This window comes from Macaca fascicularis, chromosome 9 (assembly GCF_037993035.2).
Source record: "Macaca fascicularis isolate 582-1 chromosome 9, T2T-MFA8v1.1".
NCBI lineage: Eukaryota > Metazoa > Chordata > Mammalia > Primates > Cercopithecidae > Macaca > Macaca fascicularis.
Window position 1 is genome coordinate 136342598 of NC_088383.1, and position 25169 is coordinate 136367766.

The 25169-nt window shown below is 44.8% G+C and overlaps 1 protein-coding gene across 2 annotated transcripts in view; it reads left to right on the forward strand.

The window, feature by feature from the left end:
* DOCK1 (dedicator of cytokinesis 1) overlaps window positions 1-25169 on the forward strand; it is a 555400-nt gene that overhangs the window by 472728 nt on the left and 57503 nt on the right. For both annotated transcript variants that reach the window (XM_005566736.4, XM_005566737.4), the window contains exons 34-38: window positions 2556-2641; window positions 2858-3014; window positions 8843-8883; window positions 10044-10134; window positions 13516-13635. In XM_005566736.4, the coding sequence (XP_005566793.1) occupies window positions 2556-2641; window positions 2858-3014; window positions 8843-8883; window positions 10044-10134; window positions 13516-13635 (495 nt within the window). The remainder of the gene's footprint in view (window positions 1-2555; window positions 2642-2857; window positions 3015-8842; window positions 8884-10043; window positions 10135-13515; window positions 13636-25169) is intronic.

Below are 25169 nucleotides of genomic sequence, written 5' to 3' on the forward strand. Positions count from 1 at the left end.
GGCTAGCTGTAGATCTCTGGTATTGAATTCTTGCTAATAAACAGAATAGGGTAGCCAGGTGTTTGTGTAAATTACTTAGTTTGGACTAGGGTTAGCAAAATTAGAATCAGCTGTGTTGTGATGGACTTACCATTCATCCACTTTTTTTGGAAATCATTAACTTCTTCAGTCAAAATTTGATCAGCAGCACAGCCAGGTAGCTGTAGCTTCCCCATTGCCGGTGTTTGTGACAACTAGATTTACGTGGAAGCAGAGAAAACATGCCGTTTTCATAACCTACACTCCGCGTTCAGATCCCTTCGGATTGACCAGTGAGGAGTGATTTTAAATGCTTGTGTGTTTGCCCATGTTTCTCTGCACCTTTCTCTGCATTCTCTGTACCTTTCGTGTTGTCTGTACTCATTAAACATACGTGAAATTGAATCATGTTTTGATTAAATTTAATTTAATTTTGTGTCTTTATTATCTGTCCTAAAGCATCAGCCCTCATCAAATATTTAGTCTTTGAAGTCTGTCTGGATCATGCCACCACCTGGGAGATGGGACTGCCTTGAAATGCCAACTTTTGGGCTACTACCAAGTGTTCTCCCTTGTATCTGATTCCAAAAAGAACTACCTTTTGCAGAATTATTTTCTGTAAAGAGCAGGATAGTGGTGTTTAGTATCAAAAGGTTGTTATTTTACGGTAAAAATCGTTAATGTGAGATTTCAGGTGAAAAAAATAAAGCAAGTCATTCCTCCTTCAATAGAACCATCTGTCTATGCTGCTAAAATCCCTCAACTTCTTAGGCCAGACAGAATCAAAAAGAAGTGTTTATTTGGGGGAAGAGACCGTGGAGAAGATCAAGAAGAAAATTGGAGAGATTCGCTAAGGTCCAGGTTCTGGGAATGTTACTGAGTCCTTGATGTCAGGCAAGAATCAATACTTCTCTCCAGCCCTGAAAGCCTGTGTTTCATCTGTAGTGTGATACAGCTGTGGCTTTGGGCAGTGTGTACTGATCAAGGACAGGCAGGGCGTCTGTGTCCATTTCGAGGCCCCTCCTTGGGTATCACCACTCCTTGCTTTTTGCTTCTCAGGGGGCCATAGTCACCTGCTCCTGCTGGGGCATCCCCAAGTCTCTGGTGCCCACAGTGTCTGTCACAGGCACTCTGGATGAGCTATTTTCACTTCTGGGCTTGGCTTGGCCAAGAATGCAGGTTGTGATTTATCAACCCTGTAGACCACTCCTTTGCTGACATATTAAGCCCTCTCCAGCTTTATCCAGTCTAAGCACTTTATCCAATCTAAGTTGGTCTAAGACCAACTGTATTCAATAGTTTCTATACACACAGCACATTCATTCCATTACAGCATCAAAGGCACTGTTTGAGGTTTTGGGGCTGGCTAGAGCAATGACCAAAGGAAAATTCTTCCTCTCACTCAGCTTAAATTCCACTGGGATCCTAATAACAGTGGATGGCTTGAGCATTGTTGCCTGAGAAAGTAGGTGATTGAACATGGCTTTAAAGAGATCCTGGAGACCCTTGCATACATGCCCGTGGTGTACCTGCTTTCTGAACCCTGAATTCAGCTTTCTTCAATTCTTCCTTTGTCTATCTTCCTTCAGTTTAGAGTGTGCATGTCTCATATTTATGTGAACAAACAATCTCACAGCCCTTCCTTGCTACTGGCACAAGTCAATGGTAATTCAGGGTCCCCTGCAACATGGCTGATCACCAGGCCAGAGTCCCAGTACTGAGGTGGCTGTGAACTCTGCCAGGGACAGGGAACTGGGCAGTGAGGATGGAGAAAACACGTCCATTGTTATTGAGGTTTTTTTCAGCCTGATCAGACGCTTGAAGACGTTTTAGAGATTTCCACCTCCCCAGAATTTAGAGTTTTTCTAAAAGCATGGATCTGAGACATAACTAGCTGATACTGGCAACCCTTCTGCACCCTGATTCCCAGGAAATTTAATCAGAAGCTTGGGGATGGAGGATCGGCTGGAGATGGACCTTCTTGAGGTGCCTGCTGGTCTGTCTTTAGGAACGTTGCTCCTCTTGCTCTTTAGAACATTTTTTCAGCCAGAGTGAGGTATTTCACTATGATCTATCAAGGAATGGCAGCTAAGTGGCCCCTAGGATGTTTTCAGATTGCCGAGAACTCTTCACTGGCAGGAGAAACACCATCTGTTCATTTCAGGAACCAACGAGCTATTTTGGATGTTACGTGTTCGTAGAGATGAAATTTGAGACTTTTTTCCATGCTGCGCTTTGATTTTTTTTTTTTCCCCCTACAGTTTCCTTGTCTTTCTTCCCCTGGTTCTTGCTCCTGCTATCAGGACATGCATGTTCAGGCTCCATTAACCAGAAAAGGAAACGGAAGGTCCCCCTGTGGCCGGGGATCATCAGAAACCTCCAGGGGTTCTGTGTTGGCAACTCTTAAATGAGGCTTCAAAGGCAGAGGGTAGCGTCTGGGATGATCTCTCTTGTTGATTTATGTGCTATTGACACTCAAGTCAGAAAATGAAATGCCCGCCATGCTGATTATTTATGCTTCCTCTGTTTAATTATAGTTTGAAAATGAGATCATCACCAAGCTGGATCATGAAGTGGAAGGAGGCAGAGGAGACGAACAGTACAAAGTGTTATTTGATAAAATGTAAGTGTTGATTAGCAGTGGGATTTATGTCGGAGAGATATAGAGCTCTATATCTCTCAGGGAGAGATAATTAGGGAGACCGTAATTAGACTACAATGAACTTTGTAGCCCAGAAATAATTAAAATGTGTTAATAATGGAAAATAGTTAAAATTGCACCTCCGTTGAGTTTCTTTTTCTGAGTGTGATTAACAAGGTGTGTATAATTATTTTTCAGCCTTCTGGAGCACTGCAGGAAGCATAAATACCTCGCCAAAACAGGAGAAACTTTTGTAAAACTCGTTGTGCGCTTAATGGAAAGGCTTTTGGATTATAGAACCATCATGCACGACGAGAACAAAGAAAACCGCATGAGCTGCACCGTCAATGTGCTGGTGAGTGAAAGGTTAATCACGTGTTTTCAGTTCTCACAGCACACTAGGAACTGAAGCAGGGAGTGCCCCAGCCCTTATCTATGACAGTCAGCCACGAAGCTTTCCACGGCAGAACAATCTCCTTTACTTGTTTCCTCATCTGTTGCAGGGAAGGAATCATAAAGTTGTCCACTCTGAATAAGTCTGTAAAATGTCCCACCTCTGGACGTTTTAACATAGCTCTCCTTGTCATTGTGAATGATGAGTCATCGTATTTTGCAGCCAGGGTAGTGCCTCCTTGATTACACCCTTAAGGCTTTGTGATTAGGAGACTATAAACGCATGCTATGTAGTAGGTAGGCTGAATGGTGGCCTCAAAAGTAGATCCATCCCCCAGTCCTTAGAACCTGCGAATGAGACCTTATTTGGAAACAAGAGGCCCTGCAAATATAATTAAATTAGGAATCTCAGATGGGATTATCCTGGATTACCTGCAAGGGGAGTGGAGAGGTACTAGCTCCAATGACAGGTGTCCTCATAAGAGACAAAAGAGGAGAAGACACAGAAGCAGAGGCTAGACCTTGTGAAGATGGAGGCGGAGATTGGAGGGATGCAGCCTCAAGCCAAGGAATGCCATGAGCCACCAGAAGCCTGAGAAGGCCAGGAAGGATCCTCCCCTAGAGCTTTCTAGGGGAACGTTGTCCTACTCACACCTTGATTTCAGATTCTGGCCTCCGGAACTGTGAGAAGAAACATCTGTTGTTTTAGGTTTGTGGTAATTTGTTACGGCAGCCACAGGAAACCAGATCTGGGCACCATGGAGAGCAGACGCCTGGGTGACCTTGGCTGCTGCCATCTGTCTGCCTTTTGCATTCCTGCTGTTGCCCTGATACAGCTGGGTTCTGTGGACACCGCCTTCCTGGTGGAAGGCGTGGTCCCTAATCCAGGAAATCCATTAGTACTGATGAGCTTCTGGGAAGCTTTGCGACAAGCTCAGCTCCCGGCCAGCCTCATGGCTCTCAGCAGCCTCGTGACTCCCACAGCCTGGCTCCAGAGCTCTCTGCTTCTCCCTTCGCTGCTTCTCTTATAAGGAAACACAAGGGCTGACTCCTGGCCGTAGTAGGGCTTTCCTCAAGTTTCCTTGCCTGTCCCATGGCAGGAATGCAAGAAAATACTACTCCTGCTTTGCTCTGCTTACCTCCCTTCTCTTCCCAGCCACTGGCCTCTGGATTTCAGAGTCGCCAATAACATTTAGATACATAGCCCTCACTGCCACATCCACCTTGTATGTGGACTTGTGGGTGCTTTATGCTCACGGAAATGGACTTCTGTGCCAGGAGGAACATGACACATCATTCATTCTTTAAAAAGCCAGAGTTGTGTGGATTAAAAAGATAAACGAAAAGGAATACTTTCACTTTTCATCGACTGTGGTATCAGTGCTGGATCTGTGCTTTGCCATGAGGAATTTCACAGCTAAAAGATCATGAGCAGTCTTCGCCCCTTCATCCCGTGGCTGGACAACCTGGTTAGGCTAATGATAAGCATTTCTCTAACACGTTTTCCTTTCCTTAAAAGTCTAAATATAAGGAACCAGTTTTTGGTCTAGCGTGTAGAGCTTGCAAATTGTCACTCCCGTCCTCACAACAAGAAAAAAGCTGAATAAATGGAAAACAATCAACAATTATTAGTTCCATCTTCTTAGATCCATAGACAAACTTCTGACCCCAAAGTCAGAGAAACAAGAAGATACAGAGAACCACAGGGTGGAAGCCCAGGAACAGAAACCACCACTGGAGCCGGTACTGGATTCCTTTTACCCAGTCCATCATACTCGCTTTCAATGTATTATCACAATGCACACTAAAGACAGAAACACAGTGAAGAGGCAGAGCAGGCATTAGAACCAGACTCTGATATGGCAGAGGTTTTGAAATAATCAGAGCTGCAATTTAAAATAACTGTGATGAATATCCTGAGGGCTCTAGTGGAAAAAGTAGATAAAACACCAAAGAAGATGGGTAAAGCACTGCAACAGTGCGAAGAATGCCTCTGATGGTCTCGTCGATCAACTGGACACGGAAGAATCTGTGAGCTTGAGAAATCTGAATGTTTGCAGATCCATCATAGTGTCTTAGGCTACTGTCGAAATTACTGGCCTCTGATGTCTGACCCTGAGGTCTGGGTCGTGGCTGTGTTTGTCTTCATATTCACCTGGAGACGGAGCAAGGGGTACAGCAGCAAGCTCTGCCCCAGGTCAGTTGGTTTGATCTTACAGACAGGAAAGAAGCTGGCGCTTGCTTCACTGTCTTCTTGCATTCCAGCCAGCGTTCAAAGTAATGTATTGTCATGGTGCCAATGTAATTGACGTGAAATAGGAACCAGTATTTTTCTATGGGAAGGAAAGGGAGACCTTTACAAAATCCTTCCCTATTATGGACATAACTTTTTAGTGTTCCTCCTAATCCTTAAGGGGATCTAAGAGGCTGATAAGTGCCCAGAAGGAAGAATTATCAATAAGTTTTTTAGTTTTCCAACTTTGATGATTGAGTCTTCTATTTGTTTTAAGCAAGATCTCTTAGGTTCACCAGGACGTGAAACAGTGGAGAAATGGTGGTGTGGTCTGAATATGGGCTCTTGTCACCTGAATCTAGGGTCAGGAAAAAAAACTCTTGTATTAAAACCTATAATCACACTTTCCAATGTGAACTTGTGTTCCTCTTTCATTCAGAGCCTGCCTCAGTGCCCATGTACTGTTACTGTGGTCGGCACTTGCTCAGTTTTAACTAAGAAATACACCCAGGGTTCTCAAGATTATCTGACATTATTAACTTTCTTCAAATGGGAATGTCCTGAGTCATTTAGTGAAAAGTCAAGTGTTATGTTCTTAACCATTTCCTGGGGATGGTAAAATGGATCCCAACGGTCACCGTTTTTTCATTTAGAAAATAAATCTGTGGAATAAAGAGAAACAAGAAACCAGAGTTTTAAAGATAGGTAGCTAGGTGTCCTAACCATAAATACTCACTGCCCAGCTCCATTTCCTGGTCAAGTTTTCCCTTTCCTCCTGGTACTTTTATTACAGCAGCAGAGTTTAATAGGGATGGGTATGTATAACCATCTCTAAATGAATATAGATGTATAGATATTAGAGATGTATAAAATATACTCTTTTAGTCACTAAGAAAAAATGAAGCCTAAAGTTAAAAAATTAAATAAATAAAATGAATATAGAATTTACTGATGCTCTTTAAGTCTGTTGCCAAGTTTTCTTTAGAACCAGCTTTGTGGTTTCTTACCAAAACACAGTTAGTGGAACATTGTAAGCTGTGTGAGCTCCTTCACGTCCTATTTTTTTGCCCTTAAAAGAACAAAAATGGGATCAAGTACAGTGGCTCACACCTATTGCACTTTGTGAGGCCAAGGAGGGAGGATCACTTGAAGTCAGGAGTTTGAGACCAGCCTGGCCAACATGGTAAAACCCTGTCTCTACTAAAAATACAAAAATTAGCTGGGTGTGGTGTTGGGTGCCTATAATCCCAGCTACTCGGGAGGCTGAGGCAAGAGAATAGCTTGAACCCGGGAGGCAGAGGTTGCAGTGAGCCCAGATCACACCACTGCACTTCAGCCTGGGCAGCAGAGGTAGACTCTGTCTCAACAACAAAAGAAGAAAAATGAAAATGAAAAAGCAAGAGATGCGAGCAGTCACGCTCCTTGGCCACCTAAGTCCCCAAGACATCCCCTGCAAGGATATCTGCATGTATATTGGATCTTGGATATATATTTGTAATTCTTTAACTAGGATTTCACTGACACCTCATAATCGAGCATCTTTAATTATTGGTCACTAACGTTGCTGAGTGTCACTTAGTTCTTCTGTGCAGTCACCCACACATCCCATCTCTGAGACGGGTAGACTTGTCATTACTTTGCAGATGCCGGTTACTTCTCTTCATGGCCCCGTGACAAGGCTAATTAAATGCAGAGTGGGGTCCGGTATTTTTAAAATCTTGGTATCTGTTTTAGTCCAAAATGGAAATATAATTCTGATGTCTGCGTTCTGGAAGATCAATGCCTAGCGGTGGATTGGAGTTGGGGGGCCGGTCCCAATGGGGTTCCTCTGGGAGCTGAGCTGCAAGCTTGGCACAGACGTCAGTCAGCCCTGGTGTGGGGGGACTTGAGAGACAAGGCTGCCCGCGGAGCCCAGGAGGAGTGGGAGCACCGCGTGGACCTTTACGTAAGAAACACAAAGGTTTTATATAGAAATTGGGATTGGAGATGAGTGTACTTCGGTTGTGGAGAGGTTTTGAAGTCCTAGGAAGGCAACAGGACTCAGCACAGGCAGAAAATAGAAGACATTTCATATCTCCGAGAGAGGAATGAAGGTCGCATGATATTCCCATTGTGACATTGTAAAGAAAAATGATCAAAACCTGAGAAAGGATTAAAAATACGAGTAGAGAAGGGGCTGGTGTGAAACCCTGGCTTGTAAATACTGGCGAGATTGAGTTGGAAATGAAGGACTTATCGTCTGCCTTTGATGCAGATTCTCTTTGTTGCGACGCTGAGTTGTCTGCTGAAAATATCCTCATTACTGAGCCGTGTCATATGAACTGGAGGACATTAAAATGTCAGAGGCAACGAAACTTGAAAATCTTGGTGCATTTTTCTAAATGTGCCCCCGCTTATTTTCTAGACTTAGTTATCATTTCTTTTCAGAGACATCAATTGTAGAAGCAATGCTGGGTTTCGCTCATGAAATTAAAGAGCCTATGCCATTTTCTTGGATAATTGCATGTCTCTGTAATGGTGATATTCACTAGTTACTTCAGGCTCCAATTCTAGAGAACTAACATCGTTTTTAGGTGCTAAATTGCACATTGAAAGTGACTCTGATGTTTCCTTACCTTAGGCCTTGTTAGGTGACTTCTGTGCCCTTCTGGTGGCTCCTGTGTGAAAAAGGTTTTAAAGTGTTTATGGAGATGTTCACCGTAAGAAATATAATTTTGATAGAAATATTATTGCTCAACCAGACGATATTTTCCAGTAAAGATGTAGAAATAATCCATTGGTTTTAATCTACTAACTAAGCTTTCTCCATCAGTGTTTATACACAGGGATCTTTTTCAGAGGCAGCCCATATTTTTTTTTTATTTAACCGTGGTTTGGAAGGTTTGTCTGCCTGGAACAGTGCTATCTACCAGAAAGTTCTGGGATAATGAAACAGTCTTGTGTCTATACTGTTTGATACAGTAACACTAGCCCCATGAGGCTGTTGAGCACTCCAAGCGTGGCAAGTGCAGCTGGGGGAAGTGAATTATTTATTCAGTGTTAATTAAATTTACTTTACCTTTTAATATATGTCTTTAATATATTGGCTAGTATATTCATACCTCAGATCTATATTATCATATTGTCTTTTTTGCTGAGGCTGGGCCCAGAAAGCTTTAAATCATGTTGATGATACTTATTTGCTTATTCCCAAATTTGGGATATTTATTTATGTATTCGTTTGTTCTCATAAGATTACTATGGCTAAGATATCACATCTTCATGTCTTTTTGGGTAATACTTTGTTTTAACTAAAGACAAGTGACTTTCAAGTGATAGGAGTTGATTTTAGTCGTTATAGTGTTCAGTGTAGAAATGGAATTGTGTTTGACTAGCAAAAAATAAAAGTGAAGAACCGTGTAAGATGGTTTGGCAATTTATGTGAATTTATGGTTCTGATCCGAAGAGCTGGGTCCATTTGGCCATGTTTGACAGAAGATGAAGTATCTTGAATTTTTAATGTGCATGTGACACCTTTTGTGGAACAGATTTCTTAAGACAGTATTATGGTTTTTCAGAATTTCTACAAAGAAATTGAAAGAGAAGAAATGTACATAAGGTATGTATGCATCACACTTGTTTGCATGTTAATTATAAATAATAATATATGTTGTATGCTTACCTATGCTGAGAAATGTATTATAGCCACAGAGGTTTATTTTGTAGAAAATTGTGAAACGTATAAGGTAGAGTTTGGTGGAGCTCCCGGATACATTCTCAGCCCTCGTGCAGCCCTCGTGTTGTCCAGACTGGTGTTGAGTTCTTGGTGGTCACCTTTAGTCAACTCAGAAGCAAAACTACTAATAATTGTTTCACAGCGTTTTGTCCCTGTTGACCAACTCCTGTGGCCCTTTTGCAAAAAGATAAGCACATACATTTTAATGTTTCACAGTAAGTTATATGATCCAGTGAGAAATCCAGTTATAACTTTACCAGACATAGGTGAGTTATAATTTTTCAGTCTGCTATTAGTTAACGGATGCCCTAGTCCCATGTTTTTTATGTCTTTCTTCCATGAAGAAGAGAAATGTTTTGCATTGCCTGCTGGATTTTGCTTCCCTACTCACCTTGCTCCCTGAAGTGAGGGACTGTGATTGAGCCCCTCTCTCTTGGTTACTTCTAAAGTCTAGTGTCAAATAATTAGGAAGATTACCACTCTGGAGACTAGGAGAAGGATGTAACCTACGCAACATGAGTTTTTAGTGATGTGTTTATTACACTGAGTGTGGTTGTCTAATTTTCTATTTCTAGGTTTTTTTATTTCTCCTTTTTAAAAACCTACTATGTGAATTCAATAACTCAGTTACCTGTATTTCTTTATGGCAAAGAAATTCTTTTGATCACGTTGACTGTAATCATTGGAGCTCTTTATTCTGATGGATTTGTAGTTTTACAGATTTCGTTGTGCATTTGGACTCAGTAGAAATGTAGGAAATCACAATCAAGCATTGGGTGTCTCATTAAAAATGTTTAAGGGAAAATGAAAAGGAATGAGAAATTTAAAGGAAAATTCTACCTTTGTGTATCATCTTTATCTTTTTCCTGAGTTTTTCTTAGTGCTTTCTGTACCAAAAGTTTTTAAGGCATTATGAATTATGAACATTGTAAAAAGAAAGTATAGCTGTGATTTACTGTTGAACATAGAATTTAGCTCTTGCAGTCCTCAACACAAATTATTTAGTGACATTTGAAGAACATACCTCTGTCTTCTTATCTCAGGTATTTGTACAAGCTCTGTGACCTGCACAAGGAGTGTGATAACTACACCGAGGCGGCCTACACCTTGCTTCTCCATGCAAAGCTTCTTAAGGTAATGTCAATTACATGACGATTCTATTGTTATGCATTCTAAGAGTATTGAGAATTTCATTTTTCCATGACAAATTTTAGTAAGTATAACTTAAGGTTTTATGAAATTGACTAAATAAATGCAAGGATACAATCAAAAAAATTTAGGAAGTACTTTGGTTAGAGATTTGTCCCTTCTGAATGCAGATTTAATTAGATGTCGTAGCAAGTGATCACTAAGCATTGTAAACTCCCATCACTTGGCTGTGAGCTGACAGCAAGTTAGAGATTCTACAGTTCCTTGTTCAGGACTAGAGGACTCCAGGATGGTGAAGAACAATATCAAGAAGGAATTTTCCTGGTAGAACAGCTAAGAGGTAGGATGCGACACACCCCTAATTGTCTTAGTAAAGAGTTAGGGACCAGATCATGACTTTTCACTCTATCAGTTCACGTTGAGACCTCCTGCTAGCGCTCTCTGCCTGATTCTTCTAAAGCGTGTTGCTCCTAGCACAGGTCTGGCATGACAACGTCAACTCTTAGTGGTTCTTTTATTAGATAGCTTCAGACGTTGACTTCCATTGTTTACAGTGATGGATGGATGGATGGATGGATGGATGGATGGATGGATGGATGGATGGATAAACTGCTATACAGCCCCTAGATTTATATTTCATAACTTCAGCAAGTTATTAGATGATCTTGCTCATGACATCCTTATAAAAATTTGAAAAATTATGAACTGGATGTATAAGAACAGTTACAAGAATTAGAATTTAGTTTGGTGGCATTCCACAAGACTACTCATTCAAGGAGTCATGTTTCCAAATCTAGGCCAGCCTCCTAAAAACCAAAAATGTAATGAAAGAGAACCAGAGAAAATTACATTAAATGGGTATTAAGTAGTGTCAATTAGGTAATAGGAGTTCAGGAAGACATTGTGTTATGAAGTAAAACTCTGGTAAGACTCTTTCCATCTTTGGCCCGATGCTGAAATTTCTGCTAGCTTCTGTGACACAGATATACACAGGCTGCCCTAGAGACATTTGGGAGTGGAAGTTGGCCTCTGCCTAGAAACAGCAGTGTCTGTTACAAATAAACACACAGAGCTCAGCTCAGTCTGGAGGCCTCATCAGTTGTCCTCCTGAGGCTGGCTGAGGACCCATTTGGCCCCGTGCCACGTAAGGCTCTCCCAAGGAGCATAATTTATGAGGATGGAGGTTTCAGTTGGTACATCTGATACCAGCTCTCACACTATGAATTCTGACGGCCTTCATTTATTCGAAAGTCAAATTTCAGTAACAAGGTGTTTTTGCAAATGTGAAGATATTTCTTTTACCCCAGGGAAATTAAAATGGGGTTGACAAACTGCTCACTCAACCCTTACTCCGTCTCTCACAGAATGTAAACTTTTATATGCGTGTGTGAATGTAAAACATATATATGTGCATAAAAGATCGTTTGTTTAATCATTGGATTTATTGAGTACAGATGGGTTTGTCACAAACTGCATGATGGTTTGTTTCACAGCTCAAATCGATAGGCCCAATTGCATTATCATTTCCCCTGGGCTTCTGAATTTTCCAGTTTAATGGTGAATTCTACATAATCTCTCTCCATATCTTTTGCCCCATTACATTTTGCAATTTTTTCTAAGTATGTTTTGATATTACTGTAAATGTGAATTCATGCTATTTAATCAACTCACCAAAGGACATGATTTGTATCGTTGTGAAAATTCTTCAGTATGACAGATATATTATTGTTTGTTAACTGAAAATCCTCAAATAGAATCTTTTTTGGTTAGGCATATCTTTCGTCAAAACCAAGAGCGATAAAAGCTTTAGTTTTTCACCTAGCAATCAAATTATTACATCTCCACGTGGAAGTAGAAGGTAGAGAGGATTTTTCCTTCCCTAGTCAATGTTTTCATTTGCAAACCTGATTTAAAAATGCAAAGAAGTCATTTGGATTCTGAACCTGCTTGTTCTTAATTTATTTTATTGTGGTTACATTTCAGAATCTAGTTTTACTTTTATTCTCCATCCTCCAATAAAAGTAGACCAATTATGTTGTACAAACTTCAAAGTTACAGAGTTTGTCCAATTGTGATGGAGAGATGCAAGTTTAATTTTAAGGTGAAAAACTTTGCAGACCACTTAAAGGCTTCTCACTCCTGCCTGACCTTCCTGGAAAGGGGGAGCCATTCAGGGCCCATGCCCAGTGCCTGGGAGACCTGATGTCTAGCAGGAGGTGCCCCCCGGCCCGTGGTTTCAGGAAAGTGGGGAGGGGCATGTGCTAAGACAGTAAGCAGCTGACGGAGCCTTGCCCCATTGCCTAGACCCCAGCTTCCCACTTAGTGCCTTATTTGCAGCACCCTCCGTGGCCTGGCTGAAAACAGGGTCAAGTTCCCTCTCCTGGGACCAGCAGTAAGCAAGCGCATGCTCACCCTGTCCTTCCGTGAGCCTCCAGGCTGCCCAGTGGGAGCACATGCCTCCTGCCCTTGGGTGCTCATGGAGTCTTTTTTTGCAGTGTTCTTTTTCTTGTTCTGTTTTTCTTCTTCTTCTTGGAGAAGGGTCTTGCTCTGTTGTCCAGGCTGGAGTCCAGCGGCCCGATCCTAGCTCACACAGTGTTGTCCTGTGTCATTATGCTCTAATGTAGAATTGCACCATCCTGGGGGTCAGGCGTCTTCCACCTCCTCTTTGACCCAGCTCGGGCACACAGCAGGTCCTCATCAAATAGCTGCTGAATTTTATTGAACCCTATACTTAATGCCACTGATGTGTTGAGCCCAAGTTCAGGAGCTGACACGTTGTATCTGTCAAGTGGCCTTGCCTTCCCTCTGGCGTGTCTCCTTGTGCATCTTCAGCTCACACACTGACTGCACCAATGCTTCCAGGAATACTGGCCAAGCCCTGACTCTGTGCCCAGCACCATGCCTATGGCTGATGGTGCAGACACCTCCCCATCCTTAAGGAGCTTGACAGCCTTTCCGGTCCCTTTCCATATACTGTCTTTGCTGTTGATTAAAATGCCAACCCACGCAACACTGAGACCAGAGCCCTGGGGTGCCGCCCTTGGGATGGCCCTGGATCACCTGGTTCCTGATTTGTCCCGGGGTATTAGGAGGTGGCATTTGCAAGCTGTCGGTTCTGTGCTTTCCAGAACCTGCTGGGTTTTTCTTTTGTGTGAACCCCACTGCAGCTCTGCCTCCCCCACGTCTTTTATGCCTGTCGATGTGTCCAGACAGAGGCTCTGCCCTGGCAATCCCCAGCCTGTTGACAGCAGCCACGCGTGTCTCCAGAACCGCGGCCCCCACACGTGTCCGATGCGAAGCTCACACCATTCTGACGTCCTTGGGTGTGTCTGCCTCGGGGCCGCTCATGCTCTGCTTCTCCCTTAGTGGTCGGAGGATGTGTGTGTGGCCCACCTCACCCAGCGGGACGGGTACCAGGCCACCACGCAGGGACAGCTGAAGGAGCAGCTCTACCAGGAAATCATCCACTACTTCGACAAAGGCAAGGTAAAAAGCAAACAAAAAGCAATTTTTCTTATTTTCCTCTTTCCTTGCACCTACCTGCAACGTTGTAAACACGTTTTTTTCGCCTGTGATGTTTGCAGAACCAGAAATTTGTTACAAATTGTATATTGAAATGTTTTATGCATGTTCCTTCAGCTTGCACTTAAAAGTAGAAATCTTAAAAAAAAAAAAATCAATAGCCCTTTTATAGATGCTCTATAAAAGCACCAAGTATTTTTATAACCCTTACCAGAGGGAACTAAGTCTGGAACACCGATTTGGAGGTGTTTCCATGCCCACAGAGCTAATGTATTCCTTTGACATCTTGCATTTTTCTATTGTCACGGAAGAATTAATCCCATGGTAGGATGGATATTGCTCCATCCTGGTGGCTTCTAGTTTAATTGGCTTAAACAAAATTATAGATTCCACTTGACTTCCACTAAAAGGAAACCTGCCGTCATTTTAATCAGCCAGTATTGTATTTGATCACTGTAGTTCTTGTGATTCAGATATGCAGTAACTATTAAAAAAAAAAAAAAAAAGGCTGTTTCAGTTTCAGAAGTTTTTGAAACCTGCCACCGAAGTGACATTGGAACTCCTTCTTTGGTTTCATCAAGATTCCTAACTCATTTCAGAACCTGTTTTATTTTTTTTTCCTTTGAGAAAAGTGGCTGGCACACTTTATGAAGGTACCGACGTTCACATCCTAGGGCTGCTGTCGCACAAACTGGGTGGCTTTCAACAACATGAATGTATTCTCATAGCTTAGTGATGGGAGCTGCAAGCCTGATGTCACGGTGTTGGCGTGGCCACCCCCTCTGAAGACTGCAGGGGAGAATCTGCCCCGTGTCTTTTCCTTTGCATGTGTTGCTTGTGGTCCCTGGCACTGGTCAGCTGTAACTACCTCGCTCCAAGTTCTGCCTTCATCATCACAGGCCTTCTCCTCATGCGAGTCTCTGTCTCAATCTCCTTCTCCTTAGGAGGTACCAGCAGTTAGATGAGGGCCCACTCTCCTCCAGCAGGTCCTCATCTTCCCTTGATTACATTCAAATACCCTGTTTCCAAATAAGGTCAGAATCAGAAATACCAGGGGTTAGGACTTCAGATATTTCTGGGGACACAGTCCTACCCACAGTTACAGTGACGCCCGGGAGGGATGATGGCTGCCCCTGTTTGTGGCTGTTGACGTAAACCAAACCCCACTGAAAACAATGACTTAACACAGTCCCCGTGGTCCCAAGCTTGGGATTCTGCTCACATTCAGAGTAAGCATTGCTGCGTCCTTTATTTGTCCCTGCCATTCTTGACACAGGGAGAAAGTCTGAAGTTTTCAGAATGGCATGTGGGCTCCCAAAGGCTGCTTGGAAATAAGGATCAGAAATGTTCTGTGAATTACACCCAGTCCAGTAGTTCAGGGGTCTCCAAACCCCAGGTCCTCGGCCCCGGTGCAGTTCGTGGCCTGTTAGGAACCAGGCTGCACAGCAGCAGGTGAGCGGCGGGTGAGCAAGCAAAGCTTCATCTGTTTTTACAGCTGTTCCCATCGCCCGCATTACCACCTGAGCTCCAGCTCCTGCCAGATCAGCAGCACCATTAGATTCTCACAGGAGCGTGATCCCTGTTGTGAACTGTGCATGTGAGGGATCCAGGGGCCACCCTCTTTATGAGAATCTAATGCCTGATGATCTGTCACTGTCTCCCATCTTCCCCTGATGGGATCATCTAGTTGCAGGAAAACAACCTCAGGCTCCCACTGATTCTACATTATGGTGAGTTGTATAATTATTTCGTTAGGTATTACACTGTAATAGTAATAGAAATAAAGTACACGATAAATGTAATGCCCTTCAATCATCCTGAAACCATCCCCTACCCCGGTCCATGGAAAAATTTTCCTCCCTGAAATCAGTCCCTGGTGCCAAAAATGTTGGGGACCGCTGCTGTAGTAGAACAGGATATATTTTTGTTCTCCGGAATGAGAAGCATTGAGGATTAGGGCCAATTACTAAAATTGTACTAGGTTAGCCAGGAGAATCCTGTTTCTCAGCAAACTGGCAAAGAAATGGAGCAAATGCAGCCAACCCTTCCCTGCAGTGGCTTCTTGGCTCCATAGTGTTCTAGGGAAGGGCGAGCAGTGCTACTGAATGGGCAGGGCAGGAGGCAGGGACCCTGGGGTGGCCGGGAGGCCCAAGGGCCAGAGGTCGTGGGACTGAAGGCATGTGTGCGTTTGTTGATGGCTGTTGCCAGGTTCTCTTTGTGGCAGCACATCCTCTGACCAGCGTTGGCTCCCGCGACCTCTCCACCATCGCTCCCTCCCTTGCCCTCTGTGTTCCAGCCACACTGGCCCTTCTGCGTCCTGAAATGCACCAGCCCTTTCCTGCCACTGCCCGGCGGGTTTCTGCTGCGCTGGCTTGAGGACATTGCTTGAGTCAGTTTTCCTTTTGCTGCCTGTACCATTTTGTCACTTGAATTAGCTTTTAGTAAGCCAGGCTTTCTCATTCGGGGCACGATTGGCATTCTGGGCTACCTGTTTCTTTGTGGTAGAGGACCACGTGTGCGTGGTAGACTCAAAGAATGTCTCCCTGCTGTGCCCTTAACTTCCTGTGTCAGCTGAAATGTCACCTCTTCTCCAGCCACGGAAACATCCTCTTTTCTCCTTTATGGCACCTACTATCATTTGCAATGATAGATTTGCTTGTGTGTTTCTTTAATGAGTTCCCCAGTAGGCTCTGAGCTCTGTGAAGACAGAGCCTCACCCGTCGATTCCCCACCACGCATCTAATGCTCAGAACAGTGCCTGGCAGACAGCACGTGCTCATTCCATTATGGATGTGTGTGCAAAGAATGAACAGATGAATGAAAAGTCAACATTTAACATGCTTCCTGACATATGAGAAATGCTCATGGATGGCAGGACGGGTGGCCTTCAATAAATGATAAATCAAAAAACAAAGTCTTTTTTCTTTTTTTCTTTTTTTTTTTTTTTTAGCAAAGGTAGCCAAATATCTTTTTCTACATAGTGATAGTTCATCAAAAAAATCACATGGAAGGGCAAAATGAATGTGTTTGGTTCAGAACAGTGGTTCTCAACTGAGATCTGCAGGAGTATTGTGAGTTTTCCTGACTAGGGGAAGAGAAGGTGCTGCTAACCCTCCAACAGTGCATACATGGCACCCACACCAGAAAGAAATAGACCAGAATCCCTGTCGTGTCCAGGTTGAGAAAGCCCGCCTTAGAAAAAATAAATTCAAGTGACAAAATGGGATGGGCAGCTGAAGGAAAACTGACTCAAGGATTGTCCTCAGATGTCCCTGTGTTTTGGTGGAGACAGAACAAGGGCTATGGCAAAGTGATCATTGGCTGGCCTTGAATCAGAATGAGTTTCAGGAGGATTTTCTTCATAGTAGCTGTATTGATAAAACCGATGGAAAAACCACTTCTGAATATCCATAATATTTCCACGAGAATGTTAAAAAGGAACAAAGCCTCCTTATCCCTCTAAAACTAAAGCGAGACGAAGAACAGGTGCTGGAAAGAATTTGATAAAATGAAATTTGAAGTATCTGAGTGATCAGCTGCAAGGCAAAAAATTCATTTTAACATCAACAAGTATTACATTTTCTGGGAAAAAGAGCAGTAGGAAATAATTCATCTTCTGTAGCAGTCTGGATGGCCTGTGCTGGAGTTTGAACCTCTCCGAATCTCCATGGCTCCAAACAGCTCAGGTGTGTTTCTCACACATGCTCCATGTCCTCCTTTTCACTTGGAACCCAGGTGAGCAGAGGTTCCACCACAGAGGGACACAGCCAGAGAGGACAGCAAGGAGTCCCCTGCCCTGGGGCTTCTGCCCCAAAATGACAGTGTTCATGTCATTGGCTGAAGCAGATCAATGGTCACCCCAGACTTCAAGGGGTGGAACAGTGCCCTTAGGGGCAGGTGAGTGTGAGCAGCACCCACATGCACCACACAGCTCGTTAGACAGGTGAGTCGGGTTCCAATCAAGAGCACAATCCAATCTAGATTAACAAAAGTTCATCTAGAAATCCCCTAAGTATGCATGTATTCTGAGAAGGACAACGTCCACACTAGTCTCCCAAATAACTCGACTTCCCCACAACTAGAAATGTGAGAATAGCATCTCATAAAATGTATTGGGCCTCAATCCTCGTTTCTCTGTCGTGGAGTTTCTTTCTTCTGTTAGAGAGGGGGCTTAGGTAGGCAGGATCCTGCAGGAGAAGCAGCCTGAGAGAATGGGCTCCTGACCCCTGTGACTGTGATGTGGGGAATCCCACCATGTGGCCAGTGCGGGAGGGAAGGGGGTCACAGTAGAAGCTCAAAGTGTGACATTTTGTGCCAGACTTCGAATCACTTTTGTTTAAGAAACAAGGCTGAGGCCTGAGTATCCCTGGCTGCTTTGGGGATGTGCCATCATTTGAGAAATAACATCCTCCTGCCTTTTCTAAATGCAGTGGAATAAGACAAAGGCTATGACAGAAGGTTGAGAAGCTGGAAGTTGGAATGGCCCAGGGCATGCCTTTCCACACTCCATTCCCAGATTGCAGTTATCTTGGGGGAAAAATATTTTTTAAATGGTCCACAGGTCATCACAGGCCTTAACTGGCAGGTGACACAGCCCAAGGAAACTTGAAGGAGAGCCTTGATTGGTGTGGGGCCCTGATATGGTTTGGATCTGGGTCCCTGCCCAAATCCCAAGTCATTGTAATCTCCAGTGTTGGAGGTGGGGCCTGGTGGGAGGTGATTGGGTCATAAGGGTAGATTTCCTTCTTGGTGCTGTGTCGTGAGAGTGAGTGAGTTCTCTTGAGATCTGGGTTGTTCAAAACTGTGTGAGACCAGCCGGGCATGGTGGCTCACGCCTGTAATCCCAGCACTTTGGGAGGCTGAGGTGGGCGGATCACCTGAGGTCAAGAGTTTGAGACCAGTCTGGCCAATATGGCAAAACCCTGTTTCTACTGAAAATACAAAAATTAGCCGGGCGTGGTAGCAGGCGTCTGTAATCCCAGCTACTCGGGAGGCTGAGGCTTGAGAATCGCTTGAACCTGGGAGGTGGAGGTTGCAGTGAACCAAGATCCAGCCACTGCACTCCAGCCTGGGTGACAGAGACTCCATCTCAAAAGAAAAAAAAAAAAAAATGTGTGGGACCTCCCCACCTTCTGCTCTCAGTCCTGCACCTGCCATGTGAGATGCCTGCCCATGTTGCCTTCCGCCATGAGTATAAGCTCCCTGGGGCCTCCCCAGAAGTAGATGCTGCCGTGCTTCCTGTACAGCCTGTGGAACTGTGAGCTGATTAAACCTCTTTTCTTTATAAATTAGTCTTAGATGTCTCTTTAAGCCCTCTGAACAGCTGAGCACCAGAGAAACCAGCTCCCAATTAATGGGTAGGACTCTAACCCTCACTGTTGTCCAGTACTGAGTCCTGAACCACATGTGGCCATTGGGCCCGTGTGAACCATGTTTCTAAGACGAAGTACAAAAAAACATATGTTCTTATGGGCTGAGTTGCATCCCCGCAAAATTCCTATGTTGAAGTCCTAATTTCAGTGTTTCAAAATGTATTTGGAGGTAGGGTCTTTAAAGAGGTAATTAAGGTAAAATGAGGTCATTAGGGTGGGTCCTAATTCAATCTGACTGGTATCCTTATAAGAAGAGGGATTAGGATGCAGACTCACCCAGAGGGAAGACCATGTTGAGGATACAGCAAGAGGGCGGCCGTCCACAAGCCAAGGAGAGAGGACTCAGAGGACACCAGCCCTGCAGACACTTTGATGGCAGAATCCTGGCCTCCAGAACAGTGAGGAAGTGAATGAATGTGACTTGAGGTCCCCAGTACTCAGTCAGTGCCTCGTTATGGCAGCCCTGGCAAACTAATACCCACACCAGGTGTCTCATTCATTTGTCTGTATAGATTTCATGTTGAAATAGTAATATTTTAGATAGAGTCGATAGTACTAAAATTAGTTTTAGTCTTTAAAAGGTAGCAGCTAGGAAATGCAGCATTCACAGATGTGGCTCCTCTTGGGTTCCTGTTGGACGGTGCTGCTCTGAGTCAAAGACTTTGCTCTTGTTGAGTGCCAAGAACATCCTCAGACCAGCACTGCCGCCCACATTCGGCTGGGAAGCGGAAGCTGCCCGCTGTCCTGTAGGGCCTCACGGGCAGCCGGAATTGCCTGCGTGCCTGTTGGTATCTACTCCTTATACTACATGAATATTTAAAAAGCTAAAGATTTCTAAAAGAGTTACAAAATGGGGACCCAAGTCTGGAAAGAATAAAATATATGTGGAAATGGCACGGAAGAAAGCATGATCGAGCGTAATCACAAGCACCAAGATACGACGTTTTTTGTCCTGTGACTCAAAGTCATTTCCGTAGCAGTGAGACAGCTGTCAAGAGTACGGCAGTTACCAGTGGGAACCTGGAGGGAAGGGGGACTTGGGAGCTTTCACATGGCCCTGAAGGAAATACAGATGAGGCAAATAGAAGAGAGGTAGAAAGAGGTAGCTGCGAAGATAAAGTGTGAGAAATCAAGAAAAAGCAGCATCTTCTTGTTGGAGCAAGACAGAGTTTTCCGATACGTATTTTATTATTAAAATTTAGAATGTTGCCCCTCGGTGATGTTGTTTTCATTTGTGCTTTGGACAAATCCCATTACAATCTCATTTTTCATTTCCCGGGCTTAGCAAGGATAAGTCACGTTTGCTCCTCAGGATCTGTCTATCCACGTGCCTCAGGGAATATGAGCCTTCCCCGCTGACAGACTGGCTCTAAGATCGGCACCATCTTGGCCCAGTTCTACCTGAGGCACTTTTGAACAACTCGGGCATCTGGGCAGAAGCCCTGCTGCTAGATCCAGTTTACTTTGTGTCTCCTTGTAAGTTCTCAGTCCCTCTCACCTGGGTCTGTCTGAGATGCCTACCCACTCTCCTCCCCAAGGCCCCATGCCTGTCTCCACCCTTCTGCTCCTGCAGGTAGATACCAGTCGGGTTTCTAATAATGTGGCCTCTGGATCACAGCGTGAACTGCTTCAAAGATGCCCAAACCTCAGGGATTCCCCCATCTCCTCTGCAGGTGATCCAGGCCTCTCACCTGGCACGAAGCTTCTTAGAGTAGGAATCGAACCTCCAGATGTACCCTCTCATCACCCACAGCATCTGGCCTTCTTCTGAACATGCCCTCTGATCCCCAAGCCCTTGCGTCTTCCCATGGTCTGTCCCGGCGTGGACCAGCTGCTTCTTGCTGCTGTCTCGTGTGACGGCTGCCATGACGGCTGCCTTCCTGCCTTCTGGGCATATTTCCCTGCTCTCAAACGTTCTTGGCTTTTGGAGTTCACTGGGGAATCTTGTTAAAAATCCAGATTTTGATTCAGCTGGTCTGGGGTGGGGCCCAAGGCTCTGCATTTCTGAGAAGCTCCCAGGTGATGTCCCAGCTGCCCCAGCAACCATCCCTGAGTCCCCAGGGCCCGTGCTGACAAAAGCTCCTAAGAGCAGAGGCAGTGGCTGTGGCTGCCACCTCTGGATCTCCCTCTGAGGGATCTGTGCCGTGGCCTGGGCTCCACTCCATTTTTTTAAAATAGCTTTTTAAAGAGTGGTTTTAGGCTCAAAGCAGAATTGAACAGTGAGTACAGCCAGGTCCCAGACACCCCCTGCCCACACACATACACAGGCACGGGACTTTCAAGGTGGTCATTTGTTAGTGAGATGAGCACATTCTGGCCAGCACTTGAGAACACAGCACACAATCAAGAAGGTGGCCGTCAGTCAGACTTTCCATAAAGTTCCTTATTTGGGGCATATTTTGTTTGTTACAGATCTTGCTTCCTGACCCAGACTGAGCCCCTGGGAGAGCGAAAGGCCATGCCTCCCACCTGTCCCCAGCACCGGGCTGGGGGCAGATCCCACCCGACTCTGCCACGTGCCGCATCGCAGTCGGATTTTATCAGGGTGCTCCTTTCCCAAGGCTAACACGAACTTGACTTTAGCACCATGTTCACTGCAATGGTTATGGATCAGACGGAGACAGATTCTTGCAAGACCAGGGCTGGATTTTCCTGTCTAGAATCTTGTATGTTAAAAATAACAATCTTCCGTCCGAATGATTACAGCAGTTTATTCAGTGAGCGAACGGGCAGACAAGCATGCAGGGAGGACAGTCAGCATCCACAGAACTTACCGACCTGGCTGATGGCGCCACGTGCACCAGGCTCACGTCCTGAGCATGTGCCCGCAGCCCTTGGAGTGTTTATATCACAAGAATTTCCTTGGTTCGATCTTACATGTATTTCATTTTAGGGGGGAAAAAATGCAATTCCAGTTTTAAAAATGTATTGGGGTAAGGAGACTTAAGACCTCAGTTAAGCTTGTAGACCGGTGATCACTGGTGCTTGCAAGATGATAGAATGGAAGCCGAGTGGGACATCAGTCTGGCAAAACCGTGACCCAGCTACAGCTCCACTGGCCCAGCTTGTCTCCTCGTGGCCCGTTTCCGTATGCAATTAAGGAAATCTTCATTTACATACTTTCTCTGTGGAAAGGATATACATCCTAGAACTCATTCATTGTTTGAAATATCTACAGCCTCCTAGGGCAAATAGGGGCTTCCAGAATCCAGGACAAGCTTGCCTCTGGACAAGGCCGAGCAGGCCATTAAGGGAGCAGGGGTCCCCATCCCAGGCCCCCTGCAATGGCGTCTCTCTTTGCTCCCCGGGAGACCAGGGGGGGCCAGGGAGAGATGGGAATCGGGTGATATTAAAGTTTCTCTGCCTTTGTGCTTAGAAACCAGCAAGGCAGAATGGATTTGCTGCTGTTTTATATTGGACACTGGCTTTATGAATGATGTTCTGTTATCTTTCTGTATTTCTTCCCCAAGGAATCATTCTTCTATTTTTACTTTTCCACCGTTTTTTAAAGTTTTGAATGTCTTTCAGCCTAGCTCTTGGTTTCTTAATCTTTTTCTCTGCAAAATGTCATTTCCATCTGTTTCCATTTTCATTCTTTTACGTTTCTTCCTTCTCGAGCTAATAATGACTCCTTGCTCCTTTTCCGTTCTATTCTTACCGCCCGCCTGAGCGTCCCCCAAAAGCCTTCTGTTCGGTTTTATCATGGCAGACCAGTGTTCTTTTCTGAAGATGCTCTGAATTGTCTGTCTTATTGTGTTTGGTTGAGGCCTAGTAATTTTCAATAAAGCCCTTAATCCAAGTACTTCACTGAAAATTACCAGGCTTCTCTGTGGAGGCTGAGAGTCAAAGATAGAAGTCCTCCTCTAAGGAAAGTGCAGTCAGAGTGAGGCAGTCAGTATTAGCCAACACCAGCCACCTCTGAAATCAAGAAACAGCCTGGCAGGTTGACAAATGCGATACATAATTTATAGCCCAAGTGATATATGAAGCCCCGTGACTATTTTCAGCTGGAGCTCTGTTTTATTTTCTCTTAAAATAACCTTTCCTTGACAAAGTTCACACTTTGCCTTGCACCAAAGTTAAAAAAAAAAAAAAAGCATCTTGTATCATGTAAACTAAAAATAGGAGTTTGGAGCAAATTTCCATTTTTGGTCAAATGTTTGTATCTCTTTTCCAAGTATTTGGGTGAAATCTTCTCATCCTTTAAGTTTCTCTTTGGAAACAGTTGTTATTAAGAGGGATTGCAGGTCAACATAATGGAGCCTTCATATGGGTTTCTTGTTGGCATTTCTAGAATTTTTGAAAATGTGATATTAGCAGAACCTATTCAGCCAGCATTTGGCCTGAATATTCAGAAAGATCATATGTTCTTTATGATTTGCTCCTGTATAGTAATTTATGACAAAGCATGAGAAAGTCCATTTTCGAGTCAGTAACAACACTGCTCCCTTAGTTCATGTGGGATCACTAACAAGCTTTTTCCACTCAAAGCCCAAGTGTGCCCAGTGCCATCCTGCACCATGAAATATCCAGATGGAGCCAGGCCCACCTCGAGGCAATTCTACCATCAGGGCTGTTGTATGAGCAGATAAATAACGAAACCCACCTTCCGCCCATCACACAGGTGGGCGCTGGCTCTCCCTATCTCACAGGTGAGGAGTGATGCCTTCTTTTGGAGAGCTGGAGAAGACTTCACAGAGATGGTCATGTTTAGCGCTTCTTGAAGAGTGAAATTAAGTTTGCCAGATGATGGCTGGAAGGATCGGGAATTCCAGAGTGTGAGAATAGCGCCGGAAGGGGAAGAGCTACTGACAACATCTCGCTTTTCCAGGGAAGGAGAGCCATCCTGGGAGATAGCAATGCGGGGGACTGACTGCCTTCGTCCCTTCGTGCTCCTGTAACAAAATGCCACAGATGGTGTGGTTTATAAACCACAAATTCATTTCTCACCGTTCTGGACCTGGGAATTCCCAGATCAAGGCACTCGCAGATCTGATGTCTGGAGAGGGCCCTCTGCCTGCTCCACGATGTTGCCTTCTCTGTGTCGTCATGTCCTGGCAGGTGTGAGGGCACTCTCCTGGGCCTCTGTTTTGAGGCCACTCATCCTCACTCATTCGTGAGGGCTCCAACCTCCTGACCTAATCACCCTCAAAGGCCTCATCTCCTAATGCCAACACCTTGAAGCTGAGGATTTCAGCCTGTGAATTTGGGAGAGACAGAAACATTCAGAGCATAGCAAGGACATTGGAGCTAGTTTGCCAGTGGCCCTGTATTGTGTCCTAAAGATTTGGCTTACAAGGACCCAGTGGAAATTTCAAGAAAGTAGAAAATAATGACATCATATTCCTCTTTTCAGGGAGTAATTCTGGCAACATGGTGGCAGCAGACTTAGAGGAGGGAGGGTGGGGGCCAGAGACCAGACGAGGGGTGGGGCATTGGGCCAGGCCTGAGCCCCACAGAGCTAGTGGCAGGTGGAAGTGATATCATGAGACTTCAAGTTAGCTAATTCCGCGGTGCCAAAGACCCTTGAACAGGGTCAGAGTCAGAAAAGCACGTGCCAGGAGTGACTGGGGCCACCACTGGCCTGGAAGCCCAGAGTTCTTGCTGGGAGGAAGATGTACGGAGGAAATGCTCCACTTGCTGCAGAGAGCAGATGGGGTCCTTTCCTCCTCTCAGCATTGAGCAAGGCAGTGAGGGCGCACACGGAGCAGTCCTGTGCAGGGCATTTAAAGGACGGGGTCAAGAAAGGGAGAAAGGAGCAGGGTCTCAGCTGCAGTGATGCTGCATGCATAGAGAGTCCTGGGTCAGGTCTCAGCTGCAGTGATGCTGGGAACATAGAGAGTCCTGGGTCAGGTCTCAGCTGCAGTGATGCTGCATGCATAGAGAGTCCTGGGTCAGGTCTCAGCTGCAGTGATGCTGGGTACATAGAGAGTCCTGGGTCAGGTCTCAGCTGCAGTGATGCTGGGTACATAGAGAGTCCTGGGTCAGGTCTCAGCTGCAGTGATGCTGGGTGTGTAGAGAGCCCTTGGCCAGGTCACAGCTGCAGTGATGCTGTGTATACAGAGAGTCCTGGGCCAGGTCACAGCTGCAGTGATGCTGGGTGCATAGAGAGCCCTGGGCCAGGTC